General features: G+C 49.9%; 12 protein-coding genes across 12 annotated transcripts; 7 read left to right on the top strand and 5 right to left on the bottom strand.

Annotated features, from left to right (window-relative positions):
- Window positions 1-11: 11 nt before the first annotated feature.
- Window positions 12-1,421, top strand: F5J12DRAFT_806224 (uncharacterized protein). The gene is made up of 5 exons (XM_051744597.1): window positions 12-420; window positions 468-682; window positions 737-844; window positions 892-981; window positions 1,038-1,421. The coding sequence occupies exons 1-5, from the start codon at window positions 332-334 to the stop codon at window positions 1,103-1,105; spliced, it is 570 nt and encodes a 189-aa protein (XP_051603606.1). The 5' UTR covers window positions 12-331; the 3' UTR covers window positions 1,106-1,421.
- F5J12DRAFT_806217 (uncharacterized protein) lies at window positions 963-1,587 on the top strand. Its single transcript, XM_051744596.1, has 2 exons — window positions 963-1,342; window positions 1,399-1,587. The coding sequence occupies exons 1-2, from the start codon at window positions 1,268-1,270 to the stop codon at window positions 1,537-1,539; spliced, it is 216 nt and encodes a 71-aa protein (XP_051603605.1). The 5' UTR covers window positions 963-1,267; the 3' UTR covers window positions 1,540-1,587.
- A 552-nt stretch (window positions 1,588-2,139) lies between these two features.
- On the bottom strand, window positions 2,140-3,731 carry F5J12DRAFT_903518 (HAD-like domain-containing protein; the record flags this gene model as incomplete). The annotated part of the gene is made up of 11 exons (XM_051748411.1): window positions 2,140-2,178; window positions 2,231-2,389; window positions 2,440-2,473; window positions 2,535-2,640; window positions 2,748-2,820; window positions 2,878-2,993; window positions 3,055-3,142; window positions 3,175-3,248; window positions 3,293-3,378; window positions 3,431-3,538; window positions 3,613-3,731. The coding sequence occupies 11 exons, from the start codon at window positions 3,729-3,731 to the stop codon at window positions 2,140-2,142; spliced, it is 1,002 nt and encodes a 333-aa protein (XP_051603604.1).
- Window positions 3,732-3,915: 184 nt separating this feature from the next.
- Window positions 3,916-5,404, top strand: F5J12DRAFT_385363 (NUDIX domain-containing protein). The gene is made up of 5 exons (XM_051739156.1): window positions 3,916-4,041; window positions 4,099-4,312; window positions 4,365-4,630; window positions 4,679-5,096; window positions 5,144-5,404. Exons 2-5 carry the CDS (start codon window positions 4,193-4,195, stop codon window positions 5,231-5,233), a joined length of 894 nt encoding a protein of 297 aa, XP_051603603.1. The 5' UTR covers window positions 3,916-4,041; window positions 4,099-4,192; the 3' UTR covers window positions 5,234-5,404.
- F5J12DRAFT_960188 (alpha beta-hydrolase) lies at window positions 5,405-7,348 on the bottom strand. Its single transcript, XM_051749926.1, has 6 exons — window positions 7,175-7,348; window positions 6,977-7,134; window positions 6,812-6,926; window positions 6,543-6,761; window positions 5,852-6,493; window positions 5,405-5,795 (listed from the first exon to the last, which is right to left on the bottom strand). Exons 1-6 carry the CDS (start codon window positions 7,316-7,318, stop codon window positions 5,544-5,546), a joined length of 1,530 nt encoding a protein of 509 aa, XP_051603602.1. The 5' UTR covers window positions 7,319-7,348; the 3' UTR covers window positions 5,405-5,543.
- Window positions 7,349-8,150: 802 nt separating this feature from the next.
- On the top strand, window positions 8,151-10,827 carry F5J12DRAFT_889078 (CwfJ C-terminus 1-domain-containing protein-like protein; the record flags this gene model as incomplete). The annotated part of the gene is made up of 14 exons (XM_051747301.1): window positions 8,151-8,185; window positions 8,212-8,398; window positions 8,507-8,588; window positions 8,642-8,739; window positions 8,796-9,203; window positions 9,255-9,410; window positions 9,488-9,555; window positions 9,609-9,751; window positions 9,808-9,873; window positions 9,925-9,964; window positions 10,020-10,226; window positions 10,278-10,595; window positions 10,647-10,731; window positions 10,780-10,827. The coding sequence occupies 14 exons, from the start codon at window positions 8,151-8,153 to the stop codon at window positions 10,825-10,827; spliced, it is 1,941 nt and encodes a 646-aa protein (XP_051603601.1).
- Window positions 10,828-10,864: 37 nt separating this feature from the next.
- On the bottom strand, window positions 10,865-13,116 carry F5J12DRAFT_903515 (pyridoxal phosphate-dependent transferase; the record flags this gene model as incomplete). Its single annotated transcript, XM_051748410.1, has 17 exons — window positions 10,865-10,974; window positions 11,026-11,179; window positions 11,232-11,381; window positions 11,438-11,492; window positions 11,543-11,573; window positions 11,621-11,696; window positions 11,743-11,862; window positions 11,919-11,982; window positions 12,033-12,106; window positions 12,153-12,185; window positions 12,295-12,375; window positions 12,427-12,537; window positions 12,563-12,573; window positions 12,620-12,638; window positions 12,661-12,846; window positions 12,895-12,954; window positions 13,012-13,116. 17 exons carry the CDS (start codon window positions 13,114-13,116, stop codon window positions 10,865-10,867), a joined length of 1,440 nt encoding a protein of 479 aa, XP_051603600.1.
- A 632-nt stretch (window positions 13,117-13,748) lies between these two features.
- Window positions 13,749-15,110, top strand: F5J12DRAFT_715092 (Ureohydrolase; the record flags this gene model as incomplete). The annotated part of the gene is made up of 8 exons (XM_051740928.1): window positions 13,749-13,796; window positions 13,849-13,868; window positions 13,930-13,939; window positions 13,993-14,250; window positions 14,308-14,461; window positions 14,515-14,831; window positions 14,880-14,966; window positions 15,021-15,110. 8 exons carry the CDS (start codon window positions 13,749-13,751, stop codon window positions 15,108-15,110), a joined length of 984 nt encoding a protein of 327 aa, XP_051603599.1.
- A 179-nt stretch (window positions 15,111-15,289) lies between these two features.
- Window positions 15,290-18,505, top strand: F5J12DRAFT_925324 (uncharacterized protein). The gene is made up of 4 exons (XM_051749362.1): window positions 15,290-15,376; window positions 15,434-17,771; window positions 17,827-17,981; window positions 18,038-18,505. The coding sequence occupies exons 2-4, from the start codon at window positions 15,693-15,695 to the stop codon at window positions 18,159-18,161; spliced, it is 2,358 nt and encodes a 785-aa protein (XP_051603598.1). The 5' UTR covers window positions 15,290-15,376; window positions 15,434-15,692; the 3' UTR covers window positions 18,162-18,505.
- Window positions 18,506-18,687: 182 nt separating this feature from the next.
- On the bottom strand, window positions 18,688-20,605 carry F5J12DRAFT_806153 (acyl-CoA dehydrogenase NM domain-like protein). Its single transcript, XM_051744594.1, has 9 exons — window positions 20,455-20,605; window positions 20,309-20,392; window positions 19,979-20,253; window positions 19,855-19,929; window positions 19,611-19,807; window positions 19,472-19,562; window positions 19,235-19,421; window positions 19,088-19,181; window positions 18,688-19,033 (listed from the first exon to the last, which is right to left on the bottom strand). The coding sequence occupies exons 1-9, from the start codon at window positions 20,593-20,595 to the stop codon at window positions 18,918-18,920; spliced, it is 1,260 nt and encodes a 419-aa protein (XP_051603597.1). The 5' UTR covers window positions 20,596-20,605; the 3' UTR covers window positions 18,688-18,917.
- Window positions 20,606-20,671: 66 nt separating this feature from the next.
- On the bottom strand, window positions 20,672-22,111 carry F5J12DRAFT_806150 (inositol-pentakisphosphate 2-kinase). Its single transcript, XM_051744593.1, has 3 exons — window positions 21,642-22,111; window positions 21,313-21,585; window positions 20,672-21,262 (listed from the first exon to the last, which is right to left on the bottom strand). The coding sequence occupies exons 1-3, from the start codon at window positions 22,071-22,073 to the stop codon at window positions 20,729-20,731; spliced, it is 1,239 nt and encodes a 412-aa protein (XP_051603596.1). The 5' UTR covers window positions 22,074-22,111; the 3' UTR covers window positions 20,672-20,728.
- Window positions 22,112-22,148: 37 nt separating this feature from the next.
- F5J12DRAFT_385034 (kinase-like domain-containing protein) lies at window positions 22,149-23,958 on the top strand. The gene is made up of 5 exons (XM_051739155.1): window positions 22,149-22,520; window positions 22,578-22,695; window positions 22,755-22,885; window positions 22,944-23,690; window positions 23,745-23,958. Exons 1-5 carry the CDS (start codon window positions 22,341-22,343, stop codon window positions 23,892-23,894), a joined length of 1,326 nt encoding a protein of 441 aa, XP_051603595.1. The 5' UTR covers window positions 22,149-22,340; the 3' UTR covers window positions 23,895-23,958.
- Window positions 23,959-25,093: the final 1,135 nt, after the last annotated feature.

Below are 25,093 nucleotides of genomic sequence, written 5' to 3'. Positions count from 1 at the left end.
GCAGCAGGTCTCCTAATTTAACGCTCGGACACTGCGATCGTTGTAGCCTCATCGAAATGACCCAAGGTCCACCGACGCCTCCACCCACCAGCACTACCGAAATACAAGACCAGGTCAGAGACGCTGTACTTGACGGATCATTTGATCCACCCGCCGAGAGGACACCCTCTCCGCCATTAGCGGTCCCTACCATGGACACTTACCAACAAGGCATTTCCCAATGTCTACGAACTAGCAATCCAGCGTGACTTCTCAGCACTTGCACTTTATTCTGAGACCATGGACTTGAAGGTGAGACCCACACAACAAATTTGGTCTCGGGATATGCGCTATGAATTGCCAGGGACAGAGCCCGCGGAGTCCTTCTCGATTGCTGTTAATCGTGCCCCTGACCCTGACCTACCTGATACTGGATAACCTGTATGTTATTTTCCGTAGGTCTTAGCAGCATCTCACACTATCCTAAGCACGCTTGCCCAACTTGCCGTGGCACGCCTGCCTGAGAACTTGCGTTTTCACCCCCTCACAAGGGCCCTCGGGAGCCTGGTAGCATCAGCATCGGAACGGGAATATACTCAAGTCTACACACACGCCGAAGTCATGTGTAGCTTGACACAGCAATCAGAATCTGCTAATGATACCTTGGCGAACCTCATCACGAACTTGGTAACGCAGTTTGTGGGTACGTTACCAGTGGGCAATTAGCAAACAACTGGTTGTTGAGTTGCTATTGCAGACTCATTCAGACAGAAGACCTTTACCCTCCTTTCGCGGGCATTTTCGTCCATCGAGACCACCCAAGCCCAGGTTTATCTTGGTGTCTCGCGAGAACAGGTGTTGTCTGGTATGATGTGTGGAACGGCTCCCTGCACGAATCTGAGTCTCCAGTAGCCACCTCTGGAACTTGGCAGTATGATTCTGCCTCAGACACGCTCACCCCCCTTCACGAGAACGACACGTCCCTTCACACGAAATGCCCAGGTAAATCTATTTATCGAAGCTGCCCTACAAACTTGTTGACGCGCTATTTCTTTTAGCGCCTTCATCTCTCGATACTTTCGATTCAGTTGCTAGCGATCTGATTAAACTAGAAAGTGGTTTGTAAGAAACAAATGAAAGAACGTAGCAACGTCGGTAGTAGTTGGGGAAAGTTATGTACCTAAAAAGTTCATCCCAGTAACGGGTAGAAAGACAGACTATTGTTCCGTGTGAACGTACCACCGCACCAGATAGCATCTGCGCCAGGGAATCCGTGACGGCGAGCTGTATGGTCAGGCCGCCCTTCTGCCGCCTCCTAGTATGTGGGTTATGCATGCCTTTGATGGTTTCCGTCATTTGCAGTGTACGTGAAACTGGTCATAACACTTCATGTTTCGAGTATAAGGAATGTTCATGCAGATTCACCCCTCCGATTGGTGTCGCACTTGCCCGCGGAAACAACAGTTACTAGTGGAAAGCGGTGCGATTCTCAAATTTCTCCCTCCGGTTTGCACAGGGTGCCGAGAACCGGTCAAGTCTCCATGCCAGTCTTTGTCCTAGGGTTTCTTGGTGCGCACTGCACGGCCTTGGATAGCTGGGTAAAGGATTAGTAGCCTCACCGTCCGACATGCAGAGACCCTGATTTGTTGACCAAATGACCACCTATAATGATGCATTTTTTTAAATCGAGGTTCCAAGTGTAACAAACCGTGCTGTGCTCCTTCAGCTCGCCGTTTACCATAGAATGAATCAGAAATGAGTCCCCCGCACAGCAGGGAGATGCCAAGGCCGCGGTGGCGCGTTTCCGATCGCGAGTCCCGGTAACTTAGTTGTCGACGATGACGCTCTCTTTGCAAATCTCCGAAACGCCACCTGGTACTGCTCGGATGATCTTCTTTCGACACGGCCTAGTAGCCGATAACCTTGGCACCCTAAAAACTCTAGTAAAGCAATGATAACGCCGCCTTGACCACTAACGCAAACAGTCTGCATCTGCGTCCGGAGCAATGCATGGCGACCGAGTATTGAATGTCGATAGATATACGTACAGAGTGAATGAACCAAAGCATCTAAGATATTCTATTCCCCTAGTATTTAGTTGTCAAGCACTGAAAGGCGTCATAGAAACGTCCTGGCGGCGTTCTATCAAGGTAAACGCCGTCAAGGCCTCGCGAGGTTTCGCAGCGTACGCTTCCAGTCCTGGGGCCGAGTCAAGTGACTAATACCACTGCTTACACTGATGAGACATTACCTTGTGATTGACCGTTCGGAAGTCATCGATGGACGCAATGTGAACCATATAGCGTGCAAGTTTCTCGAGTTCCCTGTCTGCTTGAGCTTGCTCCATGTGTGCATGCTTGAACGCGTGAATTTTCAGGCCTTCGTCGGGGTTAAGGGCGAAATTTCTGCTCTGCATTTGACAATGGGTAGTTATAGGAATTCATTCCTTTTCAGACTTACCAGATCGTCTACATGGATGGTGTTCTTTGCGCTGCTGCATCGAAAACGCAGAATGTCAAACATCCCGCGATCGGTAGCATAGAAAAGAGACACACAACTGAGGGAATTTATTCCAGATGATCTGCAGAGGTTTCACGTGATGAGTGTATGGTTGCCCATTACGCTCGGTGAAGACGGTGAACATGCACGTCTTATCGAGGACTGAGATCGTTGTCATTTTCATAAATCGGAGACCAAGTGCATGCTAGTCACCGAATGATATCTAGGGAGCTGTGAAGTCACAAAGGGGTTCACGAAGTGGTTTGCACTGACCTCGTATGCCCTTGTGGAACCAATCATCCCGAGTTCTACCAGTTTTGCCTCCAACCATACCCAAGTAGTCTGGGACCTGGTAAAGCTTTCGTTGAGAATTTTTTTTTCGTGTAGGGCAGCAGTTACCAGATGCATATATCGTAATATGGGTATATGGTCCTCCAGAAACTCATGTAAGCCAGGGCGAGCGCACTCTGCAGGAGGTAGCGAGCCTGAGGTAAGAGGTTTGGTATCGAGAATAGCTGCTCAGGAAGCGTGGTCAATCAACGATAGACCGTGCGTGTGAGACGGCTTCGCACTTACTGTAGTCAAGGTCGAGTACAAGTAATCGCTTTCCTTCGCGCAAAGGGTTTATTAGATTCGATTTGGAGTTTCGACGTTGCTTCTCGAACTTTGCGATGGTTTCTTGGGTCATTTCTATACCTCGCTGCAGCTTGAGGGTTTTCCTGTGACGTCGACATCTAGGTCGTTCACTACGTCAGGCAGGGATTCCAGTTCTGACCAATATCAGAGTGTCGTTTCTGCGGTACGATGTCGCAACTTACGGGAGGGGTCTTTGATTTCGTCTCCAGGTGGGATGTTCCAACTAAAATGAAGTTCTTTCCGGGAGTGATCCTGAGGTCCGAACTAACGGTCGAAGAACATAAGCGCTTGCATTAGATGTAGCGGGTTGACGAACATTCTCCCCTCATCCGAAGGAAGCTTTCCCCTTACGAGTCCGAGAATTTTTTGTCTCTCAGGTGGAACATTGGTAAGACTTAGAAGTGCAGCCTTCAAGTCGTAAACCCTGACTCGTACAACATTGTGCCAATTGGACAAATTCAGCTGCTGCGTCAGAAGCGGATGGAGTACTGGACGTACCTGTCTGACTCCGCCAAGTCGAGGCTGAAGGTCTTTCCAGCCCACGAGAATGACAAGTGAATCCAAGTCTCCTCCGCCGCGTTCAAGCCGTCATAAGTAGTCTGTCTACATGTCATCATGATTAGCTTTCGATACCAAGAGAGTGGCGAACCTCCAAGGAGGACGTAGCAACAGTACTAGTGACAGGAGTTTCATGAGTGGTAACGAGAACTTCCGATGACATTTCAAGGCCTGCAATACCTACAGCCTGAGACCCGGTGACTGTAAGTGCGCGAGTGTAATAACAAAAGAGAAGGAAACTGACTTATCAAGGTCACGTGTGACTATCTAGGGGTTGAGCGGGCTGTCGCAGCTTGGGCGTACCCCGATTGCGGATGTACCGAGTGCCGACGTACACGATACTGTTTCCTTTGTTACGTCGCTCCAGGTGCGGGTCCCAAGTTGTATCGGCACAGAGATCAATGAAAGGCTAACTCTCGGAGACAGAATCACTGGTAATTCACGACTTCTCGTCTGGGTTTCATCCATCAAACCACAGTCTGTCATATCGACGGCCGGTTTCATCCCAAAATTTTGTGCCATGTCTACTGTTGCGTCCGACAACCTTATTCCGTCTGCCAGTTTGATTCTTGTCAACGAGTGCAACGAAGTCTTGCTCGTCCAGCGCAGCACGCGGACACGCTCATTCGCAGGGATGCATGTAAGACTAAGTCTCAGATCCTCGTACCTGACTGATACGTACGACGTGAAAGGTCTTTCCTGGTGGCAATTTTGACACCGGACGCGATACATCCTTGGCGATAACTGCCATCCGCGAGACATTTGAAGAAACAGGAGTCCTCCTTGCATCACCCACGTCACCCCAAGCTCTAAGTAAGTCTGATCTGGAGCGGGATAGAAGCGCAGTCCACCGTCAGGAATTGGATTTTCAAGCTTTCCTTCTCCGTCACAAATGCGTGCCAGCTTTGAAATCTCTTCGTCCCTTCACAACATGGATTACCCCGCTCACCTCCTCAAGGTAAAAGTGCGCGGCGTCGACAAAATAACCCTCGTTGATTAAAGCCAGGCGCTTCCGCACCCAGTTCTTCATTTCGTTCTTCCCGACCTGTTCAGAAGAGCATTCCTCCGGGACGGGTATAGGCAGGGTCCCCACGACAGATGGCGGAGAAGAAGTCCAGTCGACTTGTTTTCTCCATCCCCGCGTCGCAATCGCAGAATTCAAGAAAGGAAACATCAACCTCGCACCTCCCCAGTATTACATCCTCGAAACGCTGCGCCAGTTGCTCCCAGGTGATGTCCAAACACCTGAGGAACGTGAAAAGTTGATTCTGTTGTCTCAGAGGCCTTTTGGCCGATTGGTTATCCGACCCAGGTTGTATCAAGACCCGGTATCCAGTGCGACGATGTTTCTATACGAAGGTGATGAGTTGCGTGGTGGCCCAGTGGGGCAGCTGCACAGGGTCCTTGTGAAGCAGAACGGTACGGTAAGTGGTCCTAATATGTCGAACATCCCTTTCCTGAGCCTTCACAGGTTTTTTTGGAGATCAATTTGCAGCGCAACTTCGACATTTTCACAGTCGATGTCTCTGAGGCGCCTGGGACTACTGCTACGAAATTGTGATATTACTTGTGTAATTCATACCCAATCTTGTCACATATATTTGATGAGGCCCGCGATCCATGTATTATTGTACTTGTCTGGGAGTAAAGCGCTTGCCGTTCATCGTGTATGTCCATTTCACTGTTTTCATAGGTGTAGCAAGTATACTGAATAAATAGGTGTACAAATCTGAGTACATGCGTTCTAGCAAAGATCATACCATTATCGCTACAGTTTGGGGCGGAGGGAATGAGAAAAAATAAGATCACAAGGAAGTGCGAAGTGATTAAGGATTAGGATAATTGAAATGTAAATGTCCACGGGAAAGGGTCTAAATATCGAATAATTGATAGTCATATTCAATGCTACTACCCCAGAGTTCAGGAGTGCAGGCACCAATTGGAGCTTCTCCCGAGCTGCCGAAGAGGATAGCGTTGACGTCGGAAGTTCCAGCAGCTTGCCACTCAGGGTATGAAGTACCAGGTGGGTTCGGATCCCAATCGCACATGAATGACTTGTACCGAGCTTGCATCTCCGCGATCAATGCAGATTGGGCAGCGGTAGGGTTTTCGACGGTGCCGAACTACGAAAACTTTGGTCAATTACCAGTTATCATGGGGGCCACTAATCATAGCTTACGACAATTTCGATATCGTCCTGGTGACAGACCACGCCGGGTTGCGAACAATATGGGACTTGTGAGTTGCCGGGGTAGCTTGCACCGACGGTATACATCCCGACGTAGGCAGTGCCGCCATGGGACACCCAGTTTCGAGCAAATGTCCATGTAGCACAACGAAAGACAGAGTCGGTTCCTAGCATTTCCAGTTGTGGTCTGTAGTCGAAAACGGTGGATGTCTGGACTGCGTAAGACTGGATATTCAAGAGAAGTTGGGATCGGTTTTCTCCAAAGGAAGCGTCCACAAGAGCCTGGTACTCGGATTGAGGAACAGGATTAGGCAAGTTACCGTAAGTAATATATCCCGCCTCGTCCTTCACATTCGAAAGGAGGATGGTTTTAGATACAGCAGGAAAAGGCGAGGATGAGTCCAGCGTGGAGGTGATGAAAGAACCATCGTTCACAACACGCATCGGCTCCATCTGCGTGGCAGCAGCAACGATCTGAGATGCATTGAAGAACTGATTTAAGCCGATACCGTTGACAATCTCGTCAACAGACAACGCATTCAAACACGCTATGTCGGAAACTTGGCACGGTAGCAGGGAAACAAAGTAGTCCTGTAACTGTTGCTGATTTGATACAGAGAGAAAGCCGTAATCCTGTAACCAGGTGAGCTCGATCGTCTAAACGAGAGAAGATGAGTCAAACCATTGGGTCGGATTGGAGGATTGCCGACTGAAAAAGGGACTGTGCCGAGGGGACAGCCAAAAGTGCGCGGATCATATTCGCACCACTGCTCTGGCCCGCCAAAGTTATTTTTGACTTGTCACCTCCGAAGCTCGGAAGGACTTGGTGTAAGAATTGGAGGCCATTGACAACATCTTTGAGACCAAGATTGGTTTCACCATTAGGAGCAATAAATCCAAGCTACGCGGCGTGTCAGATATTTTCAAGGTTCATATTGAGGAGATACTTACAGCACCAAGCCGATACTGTATGACGGCAACAATTGAACCGGTAGCTTGGGCCAAAGCTGACCCATCAAGCCCGGGATTACTAGCTGAGCCAACCATGAAAGAGCCACCGTGAATCCTGCGTGCGCTTCAGAAAAGCAAGGAGTGCAATGGAGACCAATATCTCACCACACCAACGTAGGAATACAACTAACATCTGTTAGAGAAGTTGGAACGTACAGAACCATTGCCAAACAGTCTTCGGAATAAGTGGAATCCGACACATAAGGCTGCGGACACATCGGTGGCAACGTGGAAATATTTACTGCTCCACTGTTGCAAAGGAACTTACGAGTAAGTAAAAGGGCGACGGTAATTGGGCTGCACATACGGGAGCTGCCAGGTAGTAGCCATAGCAGAAGGCTGCCACCGCTGGGCGGATGCATATCTGACAACAAACCTATTCACGAAGGGCGTGTCAACAATGCCATTAGCGGGACCAAAGGGTGTATATATAGTTGAGTACTGCATAACCCTGTCGCGTGAACAGAAAGATTTGACGGAGTGGGGAAGGTAATTGCAGATATTGATCCAAAAACCATCGAAATTAGGTTGCCACAGTCGAGTGTGTTGCTCCAGCCCAGGGACGGGGCCAGCAAGCACAAGGGACGCGATAACGGCGAACATGAACATGTAAAGATGAACCATGGCTCCACAGGGCTGGTGGTGCCAGAGAGCTGTCCCCATGAAAAGGAACCCTCCCGTCGAAAAGGCAGGTATATATATATATATTCTAAAAAAATAACTTGTTCTTGAGAGGAGGTAAGCCGCACGAATACAAGGCGATGTGATATGCAAGACACGGATGGGCAAAGATAGTCCCTTGGAGGAACATGGGAGGACCTGGGGAGACGTGGATGGGACGGAAACAATAAGCGGTAACTGGACCAATCTTAGCCATCGTGTGTAACTACCCATGAAACCAGGTCCAAGTGCATCGCCGAAGCCATTGTTCCGAATACGACGTTCTCCCCCTGGTCGTCGTCGCTCGTAACCAAGTAATTCGTTATTCTGGTGTGCCTGTCAACATTTGTCTGCACGTTGCAACTGTTCGAGTTGTCCAACAAGTCTCGTCCATATGCTAGTAAGTCCAAATATTGGGTTTGGCTCTCTGGGGACGGAAGCAACGACAAATTCCTCCGTCCCAGATGTGTAAATACAGCACCAATTACTGAACAAGCCTAATATGCGCCCGACCCGTTGTGATGGCGATGATGTGGTATTATGATTGGCACAACTTCCGGGATCAGCCACCCGTCAACCAGTCACTTGTCACGTGTGCTCGAGCGACCCAGTATCCGCCATGACGACTCCAAGTTCGACCCAAAGTATCAAAATGTAAGCAGTACTAATCTTTTATGCAGTGCTTCGAACAATGGCATCATATTGGACAGATTGGCCGTCGGCGCTGCTCTCGGTTCAGTCCGGGACCTCTTCGCGAAGATTAAGTCTATAGACGCGAAACACGGCAAGTTCGACTACGTGTTGTGTGTCGGCGACTTTTTCGGCCCTTTGCAAGATGCCAGCGCTCATGATGGCGCTTCCGATGAGGTCTCTCAACTGTTAGACGGAAGGATCCAAGGCATGTCAGCATACGACTGCCAGAAGGGCACTACTTGACTAGTGCTCACAGCGCCTTTGAAGTGCTACATCATGCAGGGCGACAACCCCTTACCGGAAGACGTCATTAAAAAGTATGCAGATACGGGAGGCGAACTCTGCAAAGACGTATTTCTCCTGAGTGAGTGGTAGACGCATTTCGTGTTATCGTGCTCACAGCAAACAATTTTGCAGACAAGTCTGCACTGGTGACAACTATACAAGACCTTCGGATAGCATGTCTAGGGGGTATTTATAACCCCGATGTTTACGGTTCATCGGAAGCAGCTCCCGTGGGTGGTCTGGTCTCATTTCGGACGTATCTGACTAGTGCCCCGTTGGTTGTTAGGGGTTTGCCTCGCCATTCTATACGGTGCACAACGTAGAGCGCCTGCTGTCCAATACGCTTTCCAAGTCGACAACGGGTCAGAATTATAGCTCCCTTGCTACAGTCCGTGACTCTGCATCTTCTTCGCAGCTCGTGGATATTCTTCTTACTAGTGACTGGCCCGCATCAATACGCTCCCATGGTTCTACCTCTACCTTCTCCCCAACGTTCAACGTGACTGGCTCATCTCCTCTTGATGATATCCTGAGGAAGATCAAACCACGCTATCATTTTGCAGGGGGAGGAGCAGACCCTCCTGTGTTTTGGGAACGAGAACCGTTTCTTTGGGAGGATGAGGGTGACAGATTAACTCGATTTATCAGTTTGGGTGCGTTCGGGAGTGAAAAGGTAACAGGAAAGAAGGAACGAGTAAGTCAAGTCATTCATATTTGCGCTTCTCCTGCTCATACTTTCATACAGTGGTTTTATGCATTCAGTATTGCACCTTCTGGCCCACAAGCTAAGCGACCATCCAACGTTACCAAAAACCCTTTTGCAGACATCGCCGTTCGGCCATATAAGCGCACCTTTGACACCTCGGAGGGTGAAAACTTCATATGGGGCAATGTCGAGCATGTTGAAAAGCGCTCGAGAACAGGCAAGGCACTACGAGTTTCACCACGTATACATCCTTCATGTGGTCTCAATTATAGATGGGTCAAGTGGCGAAAACGCCAAGCCACCGCCTGGATATAAATGCAAGCGGTGTGGGTCATTGGAGGTGACTTTACAGCCGCGACCACTGAACAGGGATTATACTCACATGGTATCCAGCACTTTATTACTGACTGCCCTGAAAAAACAAGACCTCCAGAGGGTTACGTATGCAGAATTTGCAACGTCCCCGGACACCTTATTCGTGACTGTCCAACCAGGCACCCTGCGGGAGACACTGCCAGACGAAAGCCCAAAGAAGGGTATCTTTGTCGTACCTGTGGCAGTGGATCCCATTATATCGAGGATTGTCCGGTAGGAAGCCAGCAAACATCTCGTCCGCATGGGGAACGAGCCAAGAGAGGACCCCCTAAGGAAATCGGACGTACGTTCCTTGTTTTTGATCGTCAAGTGTTTAGTCATAATGTATATTTAGCGGACGAATGCTGGTTTTGCTTGTCAAATCCCAATTTAGCGTGTGTATTTTTTCAATATGAGCTGGCGACCTTTCTCAAGTTCTCATTTCTGTAGCAAACACCTCATCGTTTCGATTGGGACGGAATGTTATTTAACTCTACCCAAGGGTCAAATAATTCCGACTCAATCTTCTGCTGCGGGAAGCAACTTGTCCCTTGTCCCTGGAGGTGGCCATGTCCTCATTGTGCCTATCGCCCATCACCCCACCTATACGTCGATTTCCCCAGACATTGCACCCCCTATCTTCGAGGAAACGGAAAGGTAGGCTATTCTTCAATCGATTCCCCCCCTCTTTCTATGTGGTCACTTTAGGTACAAAAGCGCCCTCAGGAACCTGTACGCGGAGTACGGTGCAGCGGCGGTCTTCTTTGAAGTGGGTCGGTTGAGCTCAAAGGGCGGACACGCACACATTCAAGCCGTCCCGGTTCCGCGTGGTCTGCAGGACAAAGTCGAAGAAGCCTTTGTTAGCGAAGGCCATGCACAAGGCATCGACTTCGAACCGGACGCGGAGGGCGCATTGGAAGCGTGTAATGGAGGACGCCACAGCTATTTCCGCGTAGACTTACCAGACGGTCGCAAGATGGTCCATCTAATGAGGCCTCATGCGCCATTTAGTGTCCAGTTCGGGAGGTATGTGCGTGGTAACAAGAAACCGTATATATCATCTTATGTCGCCTGCAGGCAGGTTTTGGTGACTCTCCAAAACACAGTAGACAGGCTCGACTGGAAAGCCTGTATGCTCACTGAGGAAGAAGACAAGGCGGACGTAGAGAGCTTCAGGACGGCGTTCGCCTCGTTTGATCCATCACTGTAGTCCATCTTATCACATTACATTAAAGCGCGCATGCACTTCGACGTCTAGCTTTGGACGTCTAGCTTTCTACGGTGGACGTTAAGGCTCAAACTTGGTGATCACTAGCGCTATCGAGACTCTTCTTGTAACTATGACCAAACCTCTTCGTGCCCTCTTTACGCGCAATTTTAACCACCTTTTCGATGGCATCAAGACCTGCAAACCATTGTTAGTGCAATGCCCCGTGTTATGAGACGCCGAACGAACCTCTATCAAGTTCCTCCAAAGGAGGCCCGAATGACAAACGGACAAAGTGGTGACAAGGGGAGTTAAAGAGATTTCTCCTATGCGAAGGGTTGATATCAAAGAAAATGCCGGGTATGACGATGGTCTTCTCCTTGAGGAGTTCCTCGAAGAATGTCTACACAGGTTTTGGTTTACGCGTCTTTAACCACGGACGAGGGAAGACACACCAAGCCGTTGTTTATGGGAGCAGGCAATTTCTCGAGATTGAGCCAGATGTAAAATGTAGCTTGAGGAGGTATGTCTACGTCGAGATGCATCTCACGCAAGCGCTTGAGAACATGATCACGTTTCATCTTGAAGTGTCTTTGAAGTGCGAGCTGTAAATGTATCACTTAAAAGGTGACAGAAAACAGACGTTCGATCGAATAAATACCTTCTCTGCTGCAACGCGGGCGGGTTCCAGGATTGGAATGGCCGCGAGCTGCAACCTGGCAAAGCATTCAGTACAAATGCCTCCAAAAGCACGAATTCAACGCACGGGTGATTAGCGCCGCCATCCAGGAATGAACCTACGATGAAATTAATTCGGCACAGGGTGTCAGAATAGGCAACTGACCAGACTGCGACAGGGCAGTAATCAGATTTTTGGGTCCGATGACCCAGCATACTCGCCAGCCGGGAAGCCGCCAGTTCTGTGTGGATTGAGTCTCGGAGATTGTCGAATTTATGGAAACTGACCTTAGTGAGACCGTCGATGATAACGACGGAGTCTGCGTTCACGTCTTCGATATATTCCGCCGAGGAAACAGATTTGCCAACGTCCTTATCGTGGTCGTGGTAGATGTACCAGGAATAGAACTGTAACCACAAGATCTTATTATGGATCAATGATATAAAGGGGAGGAGAGACTAACTTCATCAAGAATAAGCGTCGTGCTTTCTCTGCTCAGGGAGACCAGCTCCTTGAGGTCCTTCCCACTGAAGGAGACGTCAAACGCGGCATCACGCAGGATCTTCGAATGACCTACGCTATAACTTGACCCGTAGGGTTACGTGGGTTCGATGCGATGATGACGGAAAGGCCTTGAGTTTGTATATCTCTCTGTTTTTCATCAGCTGCGGAAAAGCTGTGTCTCAGAATTACGAACCTTAGTCTGCTCGATATCGAGGCGGTATTTATGCTAGAGGGTACGTCAATAAAATGGAAAACCCTTAATACATGGAAGTGCGAGCCTTGGGGTCCGAGGCTAACAACAAGTCAGTGAAAATTTGGGGGTAGAGTATGAACACACACGCTGTGGGTACGGGAACGAGACGCTTGAATGCACTAAGGACTTGGTCATACGCAGTATAATCGGGAATTTGGTATGACTGAAGTAAACATCAGTGGTGACACGGTTGCTCGAAAAATGGAAACAGTACACAGTAGACATCTGAAACGACGGCGGCGACTCTGGACAGCCCAGAACGACCACCAGGGACGATGCAAACGTTTTCATACGTATATTGACTAGCTTTTCCCTGACGGTACATCTGGTTGTACAAATCGGCAACAGACTTCCCGCAGAGCTAAGAGGTGTGTGAGACGGGAAGAGAGGAGAAAAATAGAAGGTACCCCTGACGCCTGTGGTAGGCTGCGTATTCGAGTGAGCCAACAGGCAGCGAAACGGACTCTGGGCGATCGGGGGCATTTGGGATCGGTCCAACTTCTGGGGCTCCTTGACCGAGATTGGCCCATTCGGAAGCATTGTGATAGCTGAAGCCATTAGCCATAGCACGATCGGAGCAGTATATGACACCAGTGCTGCCTGGGTGCTCTATCCCAGGTACGGTTTCCTCGTCCTGTTTGACTGAGAATGTGCGATACAAAATAGGGAGCGAGACACTAACAGGATTGACAGTGTCGGGCACGATTCCCTTTGGTTTGTGACCGGCTCGTTCACGAAAGATCTATGGTGGGAGAGTAAATCTGCGCAAAACCTGACGAAAGGCGACAATGATGTTGACCTGATGAGCCTCGGACTCCTTTTCATGTTTGAAGTGCTTCATGATGTCGTGGACCTGGTGAGCAAGTTGCGCAACCGAAGGGACGCGGGGTAAGCGAAGGTGCATAGGACGACTGCAGATGGGTAGATATCTCTCACAAAGTCCCTTATAAGAGGAGTCCCGCTTCTGGAAAGAAAGGAGGGAGATCCGCTGTTGGATGTGCTCATTTCACGGCTGCTGATTGGATGGTGTAGGAAGGAGAACAAAGCAATCGAACGAATCGATATCGACGGCTCCCTTGGTATTTATATGCTTGACGCGGGGCTCAGGGCACTGGCAACGATACAAAATTAGATTCCATCAAGCTCGTGCTGTGTCGTGGCAGCACTGCAGCACCGCTGAAGTTGATTTAACAAGAAAAACCTGATTCGAATGCGACCTCGGCGTAAGCTTTACAAATAAAACCGGTGACGACAAGCTGTAACACCACCTGAGACTGTCACCGCCCGAGTCGGTCATCGTCGGCATCAAAGCAACCTCTGTTCTCGCTCATCAAAGGTAACGTCTCGCACACTGCCCAGCCCAGGTCCCCAGCTTATTTGGCTGTCTCGGCACCGTTGAGCGTTGCACCCGCGCCCGGTGATCCACCGACTAGGGTCCGGCAAGTGCCGCCACGACCATACGGATCTAAATGGTCCCACCCAAGAGCAGGCTTTCCCTCGTTGTCCCTTGTCTCTCCCGCTCCTGGTTGCTTGCCTATGACTACCCTCACTAACAAGTTCCTCCCAAATCCGAAGACCATCGCTGTGAGTCACCTATTCTCTTACATCGGTATAAGTGGTTAATGTTCATATGGAGGTCGTGGGTTGTCCCTTCAGGTGAGACCATGCGGTCACCTTACGAGCGATACCTAGCTCACTCGTCCGTTGTCATGTACAGTGGCGGTCAGGTATGTCTTTCCGTCTTCTTTCGTGTGCGATCACTTACTTCCGTTTCACGTAGCCTAAACTCGGAGTCGACAAAGGCCCAATCCATCTCGTCGAAGCGGGTTTGATTACTCGGCTTGAGGAACTTGGCTGGAGAGTCCTCTTTGATGGTCACCATCAATTCGAAGAAATCTCAGCTGCTTCGGACCCACCAATTGGCAAACTTCAGAACCCCAGACACGTATCCCGCGTCTGCGAATCCGTAGCAGAGGTTGTCGGTACGCATGTAAGGAACGGCCAGTTACCAGTCACTCTTGGAGGCGATCATTCGCTCGTATGTAGATGTTTATTCGCGATGTGTTCTCGTGGCCGTGTTAACACTTACGCCTAGGCCATGGGTACCATTTCGGGAACAGTTGAGGTACGCCGTCGTCATATACGTCTTAGGGATTTTAACGTTGCGCGCTGTAGCTCCTATCCCGATGCATGCGTCATATGGGTTGATGCCCATGCTGATATCAATACTACTGAAACGACATCCAGCGGTATGTATACACACCGTTTACGTCAATTACGGATACATATGATGTCACAACAGGAAATATACATGGTATGCCTGTTTCATTCCTTCTTGGACTTGGAGAGAAGATACCCGAGTATGCCTGGGTCAAGCCCCTCTTGAGACCGGAACGTCTTGTCTACATCGGCCTGCGTGATCTCGACGCCGGAGAGAAGCGCATCCTGAGGGAGAACAATATCAAAGCTTTTAGTATGCACGAGGTAGACAAGTACGGCATTGGGCGCGTGGTGGATATGGCACTTGACCACCTCAACCCGAATCGCGATCTACCAATTCACTTGAGTTTCGACGTAGATGCACTCGACCCTTCCGTGGCACCGTCCACCGGAACACCTGTAAGCCGTTTTAGGAATTGATATCGCTATTTATTCAATCACAATTAGGTGCGCGGAGGTTTAACCTTCCGAGAAGGTCACTATATTTGTGAAGCAATACACGAAACGGGGCTCCTCGTGGCCCTCGATTTAATGGTTCGTTGTCTTGTGATATTAGATGTTAACTTCAGTTTACCGGCCGTTGCACAGGAGGTCAACCCGTCACTGGCTGACCCGGAGAGTGTCCGGCAGACAGTGGCGGTGGGCTGTTCCCTTGTCTGTTCTGCACTGGGTGAGTGAGCATTGGATAGACGCTCTGCTCCCTTCGCAAATTCACGCTGCTCATTAGGGGAGACTTTACTCTGAGCATTCACGTATTTTGTGGATGCGGACAATAATGTGTAACAACAGAGTTCAACCACAGAATATACATTGTTGACGGATATCGCTTTGGATCTCGAGAAATGTGAAGAGTGAGGATGGTCGATCATTGTGAACTCGGTCAATCCCGAGTGTTTGTCAAAGCGCGTTCAAAGCTGTGCGCTGCCTCCGGGTGGTCCATCTCGGTGTGCCAATTTTTCTTAAACGTGACTTTCCATTTTTGCTATATTTTCTGTGTCCAGGCATATGGGGACAATAGCGCAGCGAGTTAATATTCCAAGCAAAACCTAAGCGTTCTGTTTGCAAGGGTAATATCAAAGCAACAGTTTTGTCACAACGTTCTAGCTGCTTTGCGCTACTAAATGAGGGAGTTAGTCTGAGTTACTATAAATTCAGATCATCTTATCCTCCCTCCTCATTTCCTATCCTCTTCATCACTTCTAGTGTATCTTCTCTAGAGACCCATCCCCATTATATTCTTGAGCGTTGTTTTGTCTGACGATGCAGGCCCCGACAGGTCAAGACATATTTCAGTCGACGCGTCTGGACGCGTCTTATAACCAGGTTCAACACGGTGCGACGCGTCTCGTGTGGCCACTTTATCCACCCTCGCAGCCACTAGCCTCTGGCGTAGATGGCTCCGCGCCGTTATTCATTTCCGACGCGTTCATGGGCACCCCCCCGCTCTCCCGATCCTCTTCGAGGACGTCCACCACCGCGTCTAGCTCATCCCTCCCTACACCGACTCTACAGAACTTAATAATGTCCAACATCTTCCACGAGAATGTAGACCAGTACGATGATGCGTTGGACGCGACGGCACCCCTCGTACCGACCCTCGCGCCTCCCCTTCTCTGTGCTGCGAATATTGCCACAGGAACTCAGCCCTCCCTTCCACTTCCCCTTTCACAGCACCAGTCTGTGCACATCGATCACTCGCCTGGATCTTCTTACCTTGTCGCTCCGGGTGGCTTTAATAACTATGCGGATAATATGCCTGGTGGGGAACCTGAGGATACCCCACAAGCCGCACCGTCTGGATTACCTACCTCTTATCCATTTACCTTCAAAGCATATCCGCAGATGGAAAACCTCTTGAATACCCTGGCCGCAATGGGGCAGGGGAGCCTTGACAACCAATCAACCCTTCAGTTCTCCGAGAACTTTGGCTTGCAAGCCGGACCAGTCTATCAGCAGCACGCTGAGGGCTGCCTTCTGAACGGAGTAAATATTCAGTCCCCCGAGAACCTCGCACCTGCTTATCAAGAAGACGCATCTGACTCCGGGAGCCACCTCAACGGAGCAAATCTTCAATTCCCCGCAGTGCAACCCGGTTCAGTCTATCAGCAGCACAGGTATAACTCTGGGAGCTACCTTGACGAGGCAAATTTTCAGTCCCCCGACCTTGCTGATCAAACCGCATCTGTTTATCAGCCACACGCGTCCAACTCTGGGAGTCGCCTCAATGGTGCAGGTTTGCAGTCCCCCGAGAACGTAGGAGTGCAACTCGGATCGCTCTACCAGCAGCACGGGTCTAACTCTGGGAGCCTCCTCAGTGGTGCAAATTTACAGTCCCTCGAGAGCGTAGGAGTGCAACTCGCATCGGTCTACCAGCAGCACGCGTCTCACTCTGAGAACCACCTTAGCGGAGCAAATGAGAGATTTGAGGCGCAAGACGCACACGTTTACCAGCAACATGCGTCCGACTTTGGGAACCCCATTCACAACCAAGGACATCTGCAGCTCTCGCATAACCTTCATGTGCAACCTGGCCCTTTCTATGAGCTCGCGTCTAGCTCTGGGAGCCACCATCTTCAGGGAATGAACTCTCCGCTCTCAGGGAACGTCGGGATACAGTCCGGATCCGTTTATCAGCAGCAGGCGTCCAACTCCGGTAGCCACTATATTCAGGGAGTAAACTCCCAGTCCTCCGGGAACGTCGGCGTGCAATCGCAAACTGTTTATCAGCAGCACGCGTCTAACCCTGCGATCTACCTTCACAACCAAGCAAATTCGCAGTCCCTGCAGAACCTGAATGTACAACCTGGCTCTGTCTATCAGCAGCACGCGACCTACCTTCACAACCAAGCAAGCTTGCAATTCTCGCAGAACCTTAATGTGCAACCCGGCCGTGTTTATCAGCAGCATGCGTCTAACCCTGGGAACAACGTAGCGGCCGCACCTATTCATCATGTCCGCAACCCAGGTCCCAGTGCCCCTGGTGTTAGCTTGGGAACCAATCCCACCCATCAATCAGTGTTTGTAGTTTCTACAAGCAGGAACTCTAACGTTCCACGTGTCAACGGTGGCTCGGTTCAGACGACGGCGAACAACGCCAATCTGGGGACTTCGCCTGCCACAAGTGCTACCTTGTATGTTCAGCAGATTCAACCATCTGGTGGACTCTCGACAGTGTCGACTCGTCCCGCCGGGGCTTCTGGAAAACGTAGCAGGACAGATTTCGAAGGGAAGACTAACGAGTCCTCCGATCCACCCGCGAAACAAGCCAAAAAGTCGCCCGTAGCCAAGCAGAGCAAAGCTAACACCGGCTCAATAAAACCGAAAAGAGTCGTTAAGGTGGTGGGTTTTTCCCTATCTTGTCCTTCTGCTCGACCCGGTGCTTATTAACTTTCAGAAGGAAATGAAGAGGGGGATCCCATGTGACCTTTGTAAGAGACCGGTGACTCCAGGTAGAGAATGGCACCACGATCAGACCCTGCACCATCGCAAAGCTAAAAAACCCAAGAGCAAAGTTCGCGGCGATTGGCTATGCCAAATTTGCGATCAGCGGTGAGTCTACAACGTCGTACAAGTCCGCTGTAGTTGCTGATGATGAAAATGTGTAGTTTCGCCCGCAACGACTCTTGTTTCCGTCACCAGGAACGCCTTCATGGCGGTCGATTCCCGGAAATGATGATCTTTGCCCCTCTACCGACTCCCATTGAAAACAACCCCCCTCAGTCTCAGTGAATAGAAAGCTTTATATTGTCCCATTTCCATGATACATCGCAAGACCCACATCTTTTCACGTACATATATTCCTTCTCTTTTTTCTCCACTCATTTGGCAGTGCTGGATGACTGTCTACCTATGATACCCGTCTCTCATTTTACCATGCTCTTGCATTGTTCTCACACCTCTATCGTGTCATCCTTGTATCACCTCCGTCCCACGTAATGCTGTACTCACCCTGTCATATGTAGCGCGACACGCGTATTCACCTCTCCTACTTAGCCTATGACATCAATCATGCTTTCTTTATTCTGGACATATGCACATATCTCTACACGTCATGCATAATATACACAGCTAGGGCTTATGGATCATTGAACCTCGCCTTGAAGACTCGCTCACCGGTGTTTGTTTCTGATTTTATTTTCATCCTTTTGATGAGTGGATGTAGACATTGAAGCCGCACAAGTCCGTTTTGCGATCATGTATAATGATGTCATCGCAAATGGTGATGAAATCTCCAGCGAAATTGATAAGGGATATTCCCGACTTGTGTTCAGATCCAGCACACGCTCGTAATACCTCACAGCAATATCCATTCTCACCTAGCGTAAGCACTGTCGAGAAAGGGGACAGCAGGTACGTACATCTTAACGAGAGGTCACCATCCTGTATACATTACAGCTTGGCCAATCAGTCCACACCATTATTCCCATTGCGGTGGATGGCAAACGGTGATCAACCATAAAGTACCGCACATCCCAGCTCAGGGACCTATGACTCGTATTGCTCGTTGAATTCCCTTCCGATGAGCATACGCCGTATCTCCTGGGTGCCAGCTCCAACCGTGTACAGACGCGAATCTCGCAGAATTCTGCCCATGGGGTAGTCTGTTGGAAAAGATCAGTCATGTCGTCGTAATGCTTCAACAGATTTACACCAACCGTTGATGTAACCATTGCCACCAAGACACTGCATACCCTCCATTGCCACCTCGACAGCTCGCTCAGTGCTGTACAATATAGCACCTGCGCAATCCTGGAGGCAGTATGTATCTGCACCGTAACAATACCTAGGAGAGAAACACGTACCCGGCGGCTAATATGGCCCCTATCGCATGCGCGAGCGACAGCATAAACGTATGACCTACTCGCATTAATCTTCGTGTACATGTCCGCAACTTTGGCCTGCATCAATTGGAAAGTGCCGACAGCTTGACCAAACTGCTCTCTCTGATGGATATATTCTACCGCATAGTCAAACGCTGCTTGCATCAGACTGGACCAACTGAGCGGGCGTAAGCATAAACATCATGAAAAGACTCTTACCCAAGAGGGCCGCCGCTCAGCACAAGGCGCTCAAGATCCAGTCCCGACATCAACACACGGGCACCCTTATCTACTTCACCCAGGACGTTCTCTGAAGAGCGAAAGGTCAACTCAAGTCACTGTGACTGACCTCGCTTACCATCAGGAACTTCACAATTCTCAAATACGAGTTCACAAGTGTCGCTCCCTCTCATACCAAACTTGTCCAGTTTCTGGTGAGTCGAGAAGCCTTTAAAACTCCTCTCGACGATGAATGCAGTGATGCCTTTGGATCCCTTCACCGGTGACGTCTTTGCATATACCACGTACGTGGATGCAGTGGGGCCATTTGTGATCCTGCCTTGAATTAGTGATAATTCCGTCTATGAGGGCGAAGCTCTCACCAAAATTTGTTACCATTCAGCTTCCATCCACCGTCTATCTTATCAGCTCGCAGCTTCATACTGACGACGTCACTCCTAGAGAGAGTCTCAACAATGCACCACTTTGTGATGCGATCAGGCACACCCGCTACCAGGCTCGCTCATCGCCAAACTCCCTATTTTCTTTCCGGCCACAAGATCTGGCAGGTACTTCTCCTTCTGGGAATCAGTTCCATGTCGATGAATCTGGTTCACACACAAGTTAGAGTGAGCACCATACGAAAGTGCGACAGATCCGGACGCTCGTGAGAGTTCTTCCATGGCTAGTGTGTGATGAAGGTAACCTAGGTCAAGCCCACCGTACTTGGACGAAACGGTCATTCCGAGAAGCCCCATGTCCCCAAGTTTTCCCCACACATCCTGCGGAGTCAAGAGAATGATAGGCAGTAATGGTATTATGACTGAGTGCACCAACCACTGGAAACGTGTTTGTGCGGTCGATCTCTGCCGCTCTTGGAGCAATTTCACGCTGAGCGAACTCTTCCACGACGTTCCTAAACTGTCGTGGATGTAAGAAGGATACGAAGTGTAATATCGGTGACAACCATGTGGAAGACATACCTCCGCTTGTTCGTCAGTGAGCCCAGCTATGTCAGTGTTGTATGTAGATACATGTCTGATACCAGAATATGAATTTGCAAGGAAAACGCGTGGACAAAGCGCACGGCTTGCTGTAGATCTCAACAAAAATGCGCAGGACATGGTAATGGTTGGAAGTAAATGCTCCGCGGAACATACCCAGGTCTTCAGGAGCAAATCACGTGACCCTGTCGATGTGGAGGTTTAATTGATTACTTAATCTGTTCAAAGTGGACTACAGTTACAGGAAATAGCGCTAAGGAGCACAACGCTTCTGTTGACCTCCAGCTCTATATCCCTCAACGACCCTCCTGTCAAGTTCTTCCCATTCCCCAAGCTTGTTCATCGGTTTAGGGTCTAGGTCAATGATACTGACTGAATGCGATGGCAACGATCCGCCGCCTTGGTTGAACCTGAGTATGATCGAGCAGTCTTTGAACGTTGCTGAAAGAAGATATGCCATGAGATAGTCTTTGATATTCTTAGGATCGGGGTTCGCGTGATCCCATGTACAATAACTTGTCTGGTAACACCTGATGAAATCACGCCAGTCTTCGGGAGTTGGATTGGCGACCATGGAAGCCAGATCTGCTTTCGACATAGAGCAAAGCTTAGAAATGCCCTCGATATCTAGCTCGTCCAGGGTGCGTTGCAAGGTAGAAATGATGTCTAACACTCTCGTATCAAGGAGGAGGCGCATGAGATTTTCCATGAGAGTCTCCTTAAAGCCACTATTAAAACTTGAAGACACCCCTGTGTCTGGCGGCCCGATTGGGACATCGTGGAAGTCCTGTAAGAAACAGTCGGTTGAAATTCCCGCGGGATAACGGGTGCACATACATGATGAGAAGGCTTGATCACCTTTCCAGACACGAATATTCTAAAATTGTTCAACGACCCGTCGCTCCTGACCCAGGCATTCCACAGGTCATGAATCGCTTTCACCATGCGAGTTTCGTTGCGAGAGTATAGATCCATAGGACAATAGTCTGTAGGAGAGGCACCCTCCTGCGACCTGAGACGGGTGTGCATGCAAAACCGACAAGTCGATGTTTTAGTAGAGACTGTTTGCGGCGACAGATGGTGTTCTCTGGGTAAAAATCCCCACTTGGGCTGTGTGTATAGAGCGCGTCGAAAGACTGGTCGACATAAACCAGTATGTGGCTGACCTTTATCTCTACCGCAACAATACCCTCGCCTCCGACGAGGTTTGTCGCGAGGACCCCCTTTCTCCGTCGTTTGTCGATCTTATCTTTCTTCCATCTTTCCTGAGGCCGATCACTATTGCGCAGGCACTCGATTGCATCCAACCACGACTCGTTCAACAAAACAACGTCCAGATCCGGGAGGAATGCCTGAGGGACTATGCACGAGATGACATCCCTTTGGAACGCGATCATGGGATCATCGGGTTCCTCCTCGACACCGCGACCCGTGTCGTTGTTCGAGAGAGCAGTTTTGCGCAGGCGGAGAACGCGACCCTGGAAGTGTGGGTTCTCCGTGCCTCTGTAAGAGAACACGATGGTTGCCCCACCTTCAGAGACGTATACCCAGTCCTCGGGTCTACTATCGGCGACATGCAGTCGACTCGCCATGGGCATGGTGGACTTGGAAAGTGTCCTCGGTATTGTAATGTCGGACATCCCGATATGGCACTCACAGCACCGGGTTGCTTTGTGCTAACATCAGACAAAGCAAGAACAATATCCACAACTATTGTCCCATTTCCGAAGCACAATTGGAACCTAGCGATGGCCAAAGCAAGCCCTCAGGTTTATTGGTGTCGCCGCCTGGGAATACTGGTTGATACAGACATCTCTATCCTCTCATTCACCTAGATATCGACACAAATAGGAAGGCCAGCCTTCATGCCTTTGCCAACGCCAGAAAACACTACAAGAAGATCCAGAAAAAGTGCTATGTCCAACGCGTTCGCGAGATGCTCTTCCCGGAATAAGAGGCGGCCCGATAGAGATGCCAGGGCATTGACTCAGAGTAAGCAGGCTCTGCGAAAGCATATAAAAGAGTCGCAGGGTTCTTCTGGTAGGGTACGTCTATGTACCTCATGCCTCCTCTTGGCATTAGCATTTACCACCGCTACTTAGCAGCGCATCAAGGTCCATGGATTTCATGGATACTACAAGGGCCAGATGGTCGCGACACCGGAAGAAACTCGCCCTCATGCACTCTCTTTACAAGACCTGGAATGTGTCCGGACGCTAGGTAGGATTATGCTACCAGCTTCGTAAGATCATTGTGATGTGAACAGGGTTGTTTCTCAGGTCAAGGCGCCTATGGCAGCGTCGTGCTAGTACGAGTGCGCCAACGTTCCAGTCCACATAAGATCGACCGCCCAGGCGCGGTCTTCGCCATGAAAATATTGAACAAGGGAGAATTGCAAGATTTAGACCAGGTCACCGAGTTTTCGCTTCAGTTGGACGTAATGCCATCTCACACTATTCGTGTTGCAGCGCCACCCAGATGACACTGACATAGAAATAGCCAGCCTTTGCAAACTGCCATGGAATCCGTTTGTTAATGGAGTGGCCAGCGCCTTCCAAGACTCCGCCCATCTCTATTTGATGCTAGAATGCATCCCCTCCGGATCTCTGCACGATCTCATCTACAAGCGCGGTCCTATGGATGCCACAGCAGCCCGGTTCTACTACGCAAACATTGCCTGTGCGCTTATGTTCATCCATGGGCAGGGTCTCGTCCACCGTGACCTTAAGCCAACCAACATCTTGGTGAAACCCGACGGTCACCTTGCGTTGGCAGACTTTGGCCTCGCAAAAACAGAGTCAGACAGCTTGAAGGGTGGATGGACGATGGTTGGCACACCAGTGTACATGGCTCCTGAGTTGATCGATCCCCAAGATTTAGTGGGGCGTAGCGTCGATTGGTGGGCAAGCGGAATCATTCTGTATGAAATGATCGTTAAGCGAGTAGTACGCACTCCTGTGATATGTCCGGGCAAAACTCTGACTGTTTCACGTCAGCCGTTCTATGGCAAAGGCGAAGAGGAAATTTATAGGCGCATCCAATCAAGGCGGTACAAATGGCCGAGACACATTCGCGTCGGAAGGGCCCTGAAATCATTCGTGGCTGCCCTACTGACTTACGAAGCTAGGCAAAGGCTGGGAGTCGTTGGGCTTGTGATGGAGCACCCGTGGCTGAATAACATCGATTGGCAGAAGTTGGAACAGCGTCAATACATTGTACGTATTCTTTGAATCTCTGAGTTTATTCCACCTTAGATCGACCATTACCAGGCTCCGTGGGTGCCTGGTACTCCCCATCTTATGGAGACATGGCTGGATAAACCACTTCCAGAACCGGAGACACTTCCGGAGCTGAGGGTAGTGGCTCCCCCAATCTTTCGACAATACGATCATCGGCAACCAGCTGTTCAGGGTGATTAGGCTTAGGTGGTCCCTTTGGTAGCGCTACTACGATGGCATCATTTCCCTACCATTTCCTCCACTTCCTTCGGTACGTAACTAGCACTGCGACTTTCGACGGGAAGGCGTGTGTGCCCTCGCAGCGGCCTCACATTCGCAATCCATATATACACAAGAATCCATCGATTCGGCATGCCTTCGGCTGGAGTGCCCATGCTCCCACGCTGTCCCCCCCTGCTGGTATCCGTCCCCACACGTCGGTTTTTCTTCTTTTTTTTGCACGATCGACCAATGTCAGAAACTGGCATGTAAGTTGTCACATTTAATACATTTGATAAGTGTGAAGATAATAAGATCTGCTCTGGTCTGGCACTATTATAGCGACACACTGCCACACATAGTAACAACCCTGTCATTGACGCGGATATCCCTTGAGCTGGTTGACAGCGTAGATAGCGGTTAAATATGCTCAGCTCAAACCCTTCAGGCACCAGATTAAGGCGAGCGGCAACGAAAACAAAAAGATCTATCGGGGGCAAAATTGAGCTCCAGTTCTGCCGCATAACATGATGTTTTCATGTGTCACTCTAGGAGAAATTGGGACGTGTCAAGGATGCTTAATATCCCCGTTAATGTCCGCGAAGTCAGGTGCGAATAATGATTATACCAAGGCGTTGGCGCGCAGACGACGAGGCGTCAAGCCACCACGCCCATCTATCCATACCTTTGACTATGAGAGGTTGAGGTGGACCGCGCACTATGCCAAAGGGCGGAGCGGAAGAACGCTCCTCCTCGACACGCGTGTCCGTGTTCCGGATCTCGTGAATTTGCAAAACTCTAAATAAGAAAAAGGAACTGCACACGGGACGAAGAGTCCTCTTAGTTGACAACAAGGCAGCTCGGCTTGCCATGTCAGGTGCAAGTGTCATCGATATCGATCGTCATCATCGCCAATGCCGACTTCCGAGTCTTATTGTGAGTGAACCCGTGCGGAGCAAGCACGTTTCCAGGTTATTCCAGTCACTTGTCGGCATAAGCGCGAACCTGGGTGAGGTTACCGTCATGTTTTGCATCCGGAAACGGGACTGTACTGAGTCCAAGGTTGAAAGGTGTCCAGCTGACACCCCTGGCCTTTAGCAAAGACATAATTATCCATGCGGTCGTCGACCGTTGCTGTTGGCCTTGGAGTCCAAGAGTGAAAGATGTAACCGCCTGGGACC

Source organism: Pisolithus orientalis (assembly GCF_024613125.1).
Source record: "Pisolithus orientalis strain OTSU chromosome Unknown F5J12scaffold_4, whole genome shotgun sequence".
Lineage (NCBI taxonomy): Eukaryota > Fungi > Basidiomycota > Agaricomycetes > Boletales > Pisolithaceae > Pisolithus > Pisolithus orientalis.
The sequence above is the reverse complement of the archived record's forward strand: the minus strand, read 5'-3'. Positions and strand labels throughout refer to the sequence as shown.